This window comes from Corticium candelabrum, chromosome 1 (genome assembly GCF_963422355.1).
Source record: "Corticium candelabrum chromosome 1, ooCorCand1.1, whole genome shotgun sequence".
NCBI classification, from domain to species: domain Eukaryota; kingdom Metazoa; phylum Porifera; class Homoscleromorpha; order Homosclerophorida; family Plakinidae; genus Corticium; species Corticium candelabrum.
The window spans coordinates 871296-878795 of NC_085085.1; the positions used below are offsets into that span (position 1 = coordinate 871296).

At 41.7% G+C, this 7500-nt stretch overlaps 1 protein-coding gene across 1 annotated transcript in view; it reads left to right on the forward strand.

Moving 5' to 3' along the window:
* The window catches only part of LOC134193294 (transcription elongation regulator 1-like), a 13819-nt gene that overhangs the window by 6045 nt on the left and 274 nt on the right, over positions 1 to 7500 (forward strand). The window contains exons 8-18 of the mRNA XM_062662121.1: positions 21 to 516; positions 1152 to 1272; positions 1334 to 1542; positions 2180 to 2330; positions 4167 to 4340; positions 4959 to 5150; positions 6307 to 6483; positions 6543 to 6626; positions 7116 to 7216; positions 7311 to 7371; positions 7436 to 7500. The exon at positions 7436 to 7500 is cut by the window's right edge and continues 274 nt beyond it. Of these exons, the coding sequence (XP_062518105.1) occupies positions 21 to 516; positions 1152 to 1272; positions 1334 to 1542; positions 2180 to 2330; positions 4167 to 4340; positions 4959 to 5150; positions 6307 to 6483; positions 6543 to 6626; positions 7116 to 7216; positions 7311 to 7371; positions 7436 to 7500 (1831 nt within the window). The remainder of the gene's footprint in view (positions 1 to 20; positions 517 to 1151; positions 1273 to 1333; positions 1543 to 2179; positions 2331 to 4166; positions 4341 to 4958; positions 5151 to 6306; positions 6484 to 6542; positions 6627 to 7115; positions 7217 to 7310; positions 7372 to 7435) is intronic.

Consider the following 7500-nt stretch of genomic DNA (forward strand, 5'->3'; position numbering starts at 1 on the left):
ACTCTCCACGTCCGTCGCAGCCACCGTCACGTCACTCTCAACATTCTCAACACCTGCAGCGATCACAACATCAACTGTCCCCAAAACGTCAGCATCGTCCCTAACGACGACGTCATCTATGAGTTCCGAAGAGGCAAACGACTCGAAAGAGACAGAAAAGCCGAGCAACGAAACACAAGACGAAGTGCAAGAGATTACAGCGAAGGAAGCGAAGAAAGAGCAGCCGAGTGATCGACCAATTGCGAGTCGGCCGATACCCGGAAAGGCGTGGCAGGTGGTGTTTACAGGCGATGGTCGGGTGTTCTTCTTTAATCCAGTTAGTAAGGTGTCTGTGTGGGAGATACCGAAGGAGCTGAGTGGAGTCGCGAATTTGGAGAAGTTGATGGAGATGCCTGAAGGTAAGGGAGAGTCGGATGAGAGCGATAAGGGTGAGCAACTGGAGGAGGAGGATAAGGAGGAGGAAGAGAAGAAGGGTGAGGATGGGGAAGAAGGGGAACCGGCTGCGAAGAAACTGAAGTGAGTGCATGGAGTAATGAGTTGTGGTGTAATTTGACACACTTGTGCGAGTGCGTGCGTGCGCGTGCACACACACACACACACACACGACTCACACACACACAAACACACACGACTCACACACACACAAACACACACACACACACACACACACACACACACACACACACACACACATGTGCACACACACACACACTAAACACACACACACACACACACACACACACACACACACACACACACACACACACACACACTAAACACACACACACACACACACACACACACACACACACACACACACACACACACACTAAACACACACACACACACACACACACACACACACACACACACACACACACACACACACACACACACACACACACACACTAAACACACACACACACACACACGACTCTCTCTCTCTCTCTCTCACACACACACACACACACACTAAACACACACACACACACACACACACACACACACACGACTCTCTCTCACACACACACACACACACACACACACACTAAACACACACACACACACACACACACACACACACACACACACACACACACACACACACACACACACAACCAAACCAATCCAACCGTATTACTTTTCCACAGGACAGACGAAGACGCCGAGCCAGCCGTCTTATCAGCCGAACAACGTGCGGCAAACCTTCGTGCCACCCTCAGTCTTGACGAACGTCAGCAACGTTTCCACGAAATGCTAACAGAGAGAAATGTACCAAACACAATATACAACTCAACATATCTCATTACATCTTTGTTTGTTATTCATCAAGGTATCAGCCTTCTCAACATGGGAGAAGGAGCTACCAAAATTTGTGTTTGACGAACGTTACTTGTTGTTGACGGTGAGAGAACGTAGGGGAGCGTATGATGTGTATGTGAAGAAGAGAGCGGAGGAGGAGAGGAAGGAGAAGAGCAAGAGGCTTCGAGAGAAGAAGGACGACTACAGGAAGCTGTTGGAAGAGTCGAAGCTCACAGTCAAGTGAGACGTTGAGTTATGCGTTGGTTGATTGCGAGTTGTTTGTTCAACTGGAGTAAACAAATTCTTGTATGTTTTGTCTGTTTGTCTGTTGTATGTGTGTCCATTTTTTGAAATAACCAAATGCATTTGTTTTGTAAATATTTGTTTGTATGTTTGTCTGTTTGTGTGTATGTCCATTTTGTTTGTTTTTTGAATTTTTAAATATTTAGTTGTCTGTTGGTCTTGTTTGTCTGTATGTCCATCTCTGTTTGTGTGTCTGTTTGTATGTCTGTTTGTATGTCTGTTGGTCTGTGTGTCTGTTTGTGTGTCTGTTTGTATGTCTGTTTGTGTGTCTGTTTGTATGTTTGTTTTTCTGTCTTTTTTTGAAATAATCAAGTTCCTGTCTGTTTCTGTACAGTTTTTGTCTGTTTGTCTATCTGTCTGTCTGTCTGTCTGTCTGTCTGTCTGTCTGTCTGTTTGTCTGTCTGTCTGTCTGTCTGTTTGTCTGTCTGTCTGTCTGTCTTTTTGTTTGCATGTATGCCCAATCCATTTGACATTCAATTGCTGCCAATAAATGTAGTACATGTACAGTAGCACACACACACAGTGCATTGATATCAACACATTGATCTCACTGTCTGCTGGTCTGTCTTCATAGGACGACTTTCAGCGAGTTCTCGCTGAAACACGGACGAGACTCTCGATTCAAAGGCATCGAAAAGATGCGCGAACGTGAAGCTCTCTTCACCGAGTTCCTCTCAGAGCTCAAAGTTCGACAGAAAGAAGAAGCTCGTCATCAAGAAGACAAGGCAAGCAGTCACTCGTACGTTACATTTTGCGTTCCAAATGCTGTGCAGTCATGCAGTGTCTTACTGCTGGCCTGTTGATTCCGAAAGCTCAGCGTGACGTTCGTTTGCGTGTTGCATTGTTCGCTTGCAATCCACTTGATGAGAAATGGTAAGACTTGCTTGACGTCGACTGACAGTCGCACACTGAAATGCCGCACGAACGTTTGTGTGTCTGTGAGTGTATTCAATTGAGCCTTTCCAGAAAAATTGAGGAAAGGTAGATGGATGTAGAGCCAATGGGAATTGAATGAAGCACTCGAAATGAGAGAGCTAGTCGTGTATCTTGCGTATGCAAATATTTTTTTGAATTTAGTTTTTATGAGAGACTAAATTTGTTGGACACACACACACACACACACACACACACACACACACACACACACACACACACACATGTATGTGCACATGCACACACACACACACACACACACACACACACACACACAACACACACACACACACACTGACACACACACACACACACACACACACACACACACACACACACACACACACATACACACACAAACACAAACACACACTCCTCTCTTGCTCTTGCTGTAATCTGGTGTTTCTTCTTTCTGTTACATTTGTAGACCTGTACCCAGTCCTCTTCTCATGCACTCGTATATGACCACATGCTGGAGTTACACTCTCTGAGTGTAATGCCAGCAAGTGGTCAAAATGTCATAACAAACCTTTCCATCTTGACTACCTCATACCAAGCTGTTCACATGTTAAGATCCTTCAGGTCTCTGTTTACTCTATCTTTCCAGCAGAACTTCACACCATAAAACAGTCATAATCCACCAGAAAGGACGTGTTTGGTCATCCTAGACTCAAACATTCAATTACAATTATAGTGTGTCGTAATCATCGTTGTCGTACAAGCATCACGTTTTTGGTCTCTTCCATACCAATTTGTTTGGTTCAAACTCAGACAATTTTGACTATACCGAAGGCGGAAACGGCGCTTGACTGTCTGTTGTTGTTGTTGTTTGCATGTAGTTCTAGATTTTGTATAAACGAGCAAGTGGATTGTAACATCAGACCAGACCACTCTGTAGTGTTGTTAATATTAACACACCTGGTACTGGTTCATTACTTTGTTGGGGTGTATGCTCTTAGGGATGACACGCACCGTACTCGCTTGATATTACCCCGGTACTCAAGTAAGCCCCCACCCCTACTATGTCCAAGGCTCTAATATTTTCCCACCTCTTAGTCTTTTAATTAGTGCTAATTGGTGCTTTTCACAGTGACTTTTTGCTACATTGTGTCTGTAGAAATGCTGACGTTTGTCATCTTGTGTATGCCTGTCAACCACGTGTTGAAGGTTTCGATGCCTCAGATAGTATAGAAGATTAGGTTTCTATACTTTAGGTAGTGGTGGTGGTTTAAAGCTCTACTAGTGTAGCAACATGCTGTTTAAGTTACTAAATCAAAATTTCTTCCGCCAATTAACAACTTTAGGTGTAAATGTTTGAGTAAGCCCCCATCCCATACTTGACCTTTGACTCTAGCCAACTATTGGTGTGGGGTGATAATCATGGTATTAGGTGATTAAATCAAAAATAATTAATAAAAAGCAAAGGTGGCTTGAAAATAATAGTTCATAAAATAAAAAAGTTTGTTGAGTTCGAAATATATTAGCATCCAAAAATAATTAATATCAATTAATACAAATTTTTGTATTTGTGAGTGAGGATGTAGCCGGTTGTTTGCTCATGTGGTACTTTAGTATCTTACTGATCTGTTGATGCTGTGGAGTGAGTTTGAGGTGTTGATGCTTTGTAGGTGAAAGACGACTTTTTTGAGATGTTGTCGGAGAGACGATCACTGAAGCCGAAATCGAGTTGGAACAAAGTGAAGGGAAAGTTTGAACATGACAGTCGGTATAAGGCGGTCGATGGGTCGAGATTGAGGGAAACGTTGTTCCAGGCGTATATTTCTAAGTTGGTGCAGGCACAGGTATAGATGTTGTAGTTGTGTGTCAGGACAAGACTCTGTGTGTGTGTGTGTGTGTGTGTGTGTGTCTGTCTGTCTGTCTGTCTGTCTGTCTGTCTGTCTGTCTGTCTGTCTGTCTGTCTGTCAATACATATATTTTCAAACATTGAACTATTATACACCATCTAAGCAAAGCAACTAAATACTACCCAAGCCAATAGGGCTTGGTTCTACCTACAACTATTTATGTTTATGTTGCTGTCTCTTGAAACAATCTTCTTTATTTTTCTGTCAATCACTCTAGCATTTGATCGTTGTAGACACACAGAAAACACAGATCTCCAGTATGTCTTGAAGGTTGATGCATTTGGCTTTCCGTCTTCGTCTCTTGATAGCTGTGACAGTTTCTTCAAATAGTCTTTAGCTTTCTGTCTGTCTGTCTGTCTGTCTGTCTCTCTGTCTGTCTGTCTCTCTGTCTCTCTGTCTCTCTGTCTGTTGTGTGTGTGTGTGTGTGTGTGTGTGTGTGTGTGTGTGTGTGTGTGTGTGTGTGTGTGTGTGTGTGTGTCCATGTGTGTGCGTGCATGCATGTGTGTGCGTGCATGCATGTGTGTGCATGCTCGTATCTACAGATTCTCATTTCAGGATGCCAACGAAGACGACGAAACAGTCAAGAAAGATCGAGAACGTCGTGACAGAATAGAAGCAAGTTTGAGAGAAAGAGAAAAAGAAGTGCGTAAAGCAAGGGAAGACCAGTCCAAGGAGTGGCACGTCTCAAGAGAACAACACCGAAAAGAAGAAACACTCGGAGGCTTCAAGGCATTCTTGACCGACATGGTGTGTTTGACTCAAAAATTTTTTGGGCCATTTTGCTGTCTGTCTTGGTAGTTGTTTGTGTGGCTGTCATTCAATTGTCTGTTTTACATATTCATGATATTGTATAACCAATCTCTGTTTTTCACTTTTGTGTTTGTTAGTTTGTTTTTGTCTGTCTGTGTTTGTCCATCTGTGTGTTTGTTTGTTTGTTTGTTTGTATGTCTATGTTTGTTTGCCTGTTTATATGTTTGTCTATCCATGTGTTTGTTTGTTTGTTTGTTTGTCTACGTGTTTGTCTGTCTGTGTGTTTGGTTGTTTGTTTGCATTTCCGTATGTTGGTTTGTCTGTTTGTTTGTGTATCTGTCCATCTGTTTTTTTACATATTTGTAGGTCTGTTTGTCTGTTTTTTGTTTGTCCATTTGCGTGTTTGTTTGCATGTTTGTATGTTTGTTTGTTTGTCTACTTGTTTGTCCATGTGTGTTTTTGTTTGTTTGTTTGTTTGCATGTCTCTATATTTGTTTGCATATTGTCTGTTTTTGTTTGTTCGTTTGTTTGTATGTTTGTCTGTCTGCTTGTGTGTCTACTTGTTTGTATATTTGTTTGCATATTATCTGTTTGTCTATCTGTTTGTCCCTCTGTGTGTGTTTGTTTGTTTGTGTGTCTTACTGTTTGTCCATCTGTGTGTTTGTTTGTTTGCATGTTTGTATGTCTGTTTGTCTGTTTGTGTTTCTGATTGTTGTTTGTCTGTTTCATTAGAAGTTTGTCTGTCTGTCTGCTTGATTGCGTATTCCTTTGTTTGTTTGTGTTTGCTCCATCCATTTCACTAGAATTGCCCCAATACACATACCCAATATTATCATAGTTGCCTTCTGTCTCAATTCATCTGTTTATTGCTCTGTCTGTCTGTCTGTCTGTCTGTCTGTCTGTCTGTCTGTCTGTCTGTCTGTGTCTGTCTGTCCATCTGTCTGTCTGTCAGTTTGTTTATCTGTTTGTTTGTCTGTCTGTCTTTTGTAGTCTGTCTGTCTTTTGTAGTCTGTCTGTCTGTCTGTATGTATGTCTGTCTGTTTATCTATCTGTCTGTTTGTTTGTTTGTCTGTCTGTCTTTCATAGTCTGTAGCCAATCTCATAAAACCTTTACGCAAACGTCACAATTTTCAAACTGCTGCATAATTTGCAGGTTCGTGATTCCGAGTTAAGTTGGAGAGACGCAAAACACGTATTGAAGAAAGACCACAGATGGTCAGACTTCTCTCTCCTCGAATCGGTGGAGAGAGAGCATCTCTTTGAGCAGCACATCCAACTGCTGAGAAGCAAGAAACGGAAAGGATTTCACCAAATGCTTTCTGATGTGAAGGTTGAGAGATACTTGGACTGCGTTGTATGACATTGTGATAGTTGGTGGTTGTTGTGTAGGTAATGCTGACGTCGTCTTGGAAGGATGTGAAGAAGAAGACGAAGGACGATCTTCGATATGAGAGGTTTTCATCTAGTGACTCTGTGAGTGTTTGACTAATTGATTTAGTTTGCTGGTTTTGATTGATTATGGTCTGCTTGTTCGTCAAGTTTAGTTGTAAGTATGTATGTATGTGTGTTTGTCCATTTTGTCTGTTTATTTTTGTCCATATTGTCTGTTTGTGTTTGTCCATTTTGTCTGTTTGTGTTTGCCCATTTGTCTGTTTGTGTTTGTCCATTTTGTCTGTTTGTGTTTGTCCATTTTGTCTGTTTGTGTTTGTCCATTTTGTCTGTTTGTGTTTGCCCATTTTGTCTGTTTGTGTTTGTCCATTTTGTCTGTTTGTGTTTGTCCATTTTGTCTGTTTGTGTTTGTTCATTTTGTCTGTTTGTGTTTGTCCATTTTGTCTTCGTGTTTGTCCATTTGTTTGTTTATTTGTCTGTTTTGTATTTATTTGTTTGTGTGTTTGCTTGCATATTTTTCTGTTCGTTATGTCTGTTTATCTGTTTCTATTTCTATTTCTGTGTTGACATTAGGTTTGCAAATCTGAATTTGAGAGATACATGGAAGAGCTGGAAAAGAAGGCGTGGACTGAGTTTAGATCTCTTCTCAAAGAGACCAAGTTAATCACCGACAAGTGAGACACCACACACGCACACACACACACACACACACACACACACACACACACACACACACACACACACTATCACCACATCTCTTACTCTCAGATCCAAGAAAATGATTGAAGAGTCTGATTTGCATCTACGAGATATAAAAGAGATACTAAAAGTCGGTCTTCCTAATACTATTGCCACCCCATGGAGCTTCCAGTAACAAAAATCATTTGTTGCAGAATGATCTTCGCTGGCTCGTGTTGGAATGCATGTCTGACGAGAGAGAGAGCATTCTTATGGACTA